Raw genomic sequence first — 1,747 nt, forward strand, 5'->3', positions numbered from 1 at the left:
TGCTAGTAGTAAACCAATTTTACAAATCCTAATTAAAGCCATTTTTTTCAGTGCCTGAGAGATGGTTCAGTTAAGAGCACTAGCTGGTTTGGCTGAGGATCCTGGTTCAGTCCCTGGTACCCATACTTTAGTTCAGAACCATACGTCGTTCTCCAGTAGTAACAGGGCATTTGATGGCCTCTTCCACTCTCCAAAGGCAGCAGACACACACAAGCTATACAAACATAATTCAGGCAAACTATTCATACACAGGAATGAATACAAATATGAAAAAGTTTAAAGAATAAAGTCCCTTCCAAGTGTGGCAATAAACAGAATGACGTTTCTATATGACTATAATTTGCTATAGTATCCCTCTCTCTCCACTCTAGGCTTGGGTCTCCAGGAAGATTGTCTGAAAATAAACACATGCTTAAACTGCAGGGTGAGATTTTGTGTTGTCCACAGCATTACAGACTGAGAGTTCCTTCACACTTATTGAACAGAAAAATTAGAGATAGTTTCTCAATTTCTCGCACGGAGCATGCCAACACTCAGGCAGGAGTCCATCCCTGTGAATCAACACAAAGGGGCTAAAAGTTGCATAGCCAAGGGCCAGAAACTTTTGTATATTTGCCATCAAGGAATTGTTCCTTAAAGAGATACTCAAAATTAGAGAAAAAGCACAGTCAGTCCAATAGAAGAAAACAAAACAGAGCATCAGACGGAGGACACTCTGAGCAGCTCTCAGCTCAGGGGGAGTTCTGTACAGAAGCTTGGAGTTCTGGAGGTGAAGGACATGCTGGTGGTGCTTGTGGAGAAGAAGTACCATGTAGCCACTGGCGCCTCCCATGGCTCCCTGAAACACAGCATCTCTCAGGACCATGAGAGAGAGAACAATCCATTTTGTTTTCTGACTTTCTTGCATAAAATAGCAGTAGCCGTCTTCACTCTTAAACTGTGATATGTTCAGGCTTACACTTGTGACAGAATGAATTAGGTTCATACCTATTAAAGCATTGAGTATCCAAAAGAATGAAAAGAATGGAAGGATGTGCCATGCAGACTGTGGTCTGAGCCTCCTCCACCCAGATGCTCTGGGACTGATGATGGTGGCCTGGACCACAGTGAGGAGACCGCTGGTGCAGATGGAGACCCCACGGGCCACCCTCTGCAGGTAAATGAAAATCTTACATCCTGTGTCACCTGGGAAGTTTCTCAAACCAAAAGCTGCCAATGTCTTTGGCAATCCCTTTGCAAGAAGGATCATGATATTTGTAAAAGCCAAGTGGATGAGAATAATATGTATGGGTTTCTTCTCAGGGCCTCTCCACCAACTGATCATATTATTCACAGAAACAGAAATATTCCCCAGAGTGCCAAACACAGTCATGAAGAAGAAAATCACTTCCATAATAAAATTCAAAACCATTTCTTCCTTTCCACATAGAAGAATTTGTGCCCAGGATGCAAACACTTTTCAAGGAAGCATCAATAATGTTACAAGTGGACCTGAAAAACACATTTTACACAATAGCATTTTCTAGTGTGCAAGAATCAGCAAGTCAGATTTAAATCCTTGAAATACCTCCTTTTTCCACACTGTGGACTCTGGGATATTGTGTGTGCTCTGACAGGTGAGTTTGGTAATTGCTATTTACAATGTCAAGTTTTAAAGAAGATTTTTATTTTTTAGCTCTACACTAGCAAAACTGACTTGTTGAATCTTGTGTGTGTGTGTGTGTGTCTGTGTGTGTGTGTCTGTCTG

The 1,747-nt window shown here is 41.7% G+C and overlaps 1 protein-coding gene across 1 annotated transcript; it reads right to left on the reverse strand.

Annotated features, from left to right (window-relative positions):
- Positions 1–490: 490 nt before the first annotated feature.
- LOC142848871 (vomeronasal type-1 receptor 4-like) lies at positions 491–1,529 on the reverse strand. Its single transcript, XM_075971048.1, has 2 exons — positions 1,455–1,529; positions 491–1,417 (listed from the first exon to the last, which is right to left on the reverse strand). Exon 2 carries the CDS (start codon positions 1,409–1,411, stop codon positions 491–493), a length of 921 nt encoding a protein of 306 aa, XP_075827163.1. The 5' UTR covers positions 1,412–1,417; positions 1,455–1,529.
- Between the last annotated feature and the right edge of the window lie 218 nt (positions 1,530–1,747).

The sequence above is a fragment of the Microtus pennsylvanicus genome, chromosome 4 (genome assembly GCF_037038515.1).
Source record: "Microtus pennsylvanicus isolate mMicPen1 chromosome 4, mMicPen1.hap1, whole genome shotgun sequence".
Taxonomy (NCBI): Eukaryota; Metazoa; Chordata; class Mammalia; order Rodentia; family Cricetidae; genus Microtus; species Microtus pennsylvanicus.

Coding starts and splice junctions, on each gene's coding strand:
- LOC142848871 (XM_075971048.1), bottom strand. CDS start 1,411: ATGGTTTTGAATTTTATTATGGAAGTGATTTTCTTCTTCATGACTGTG.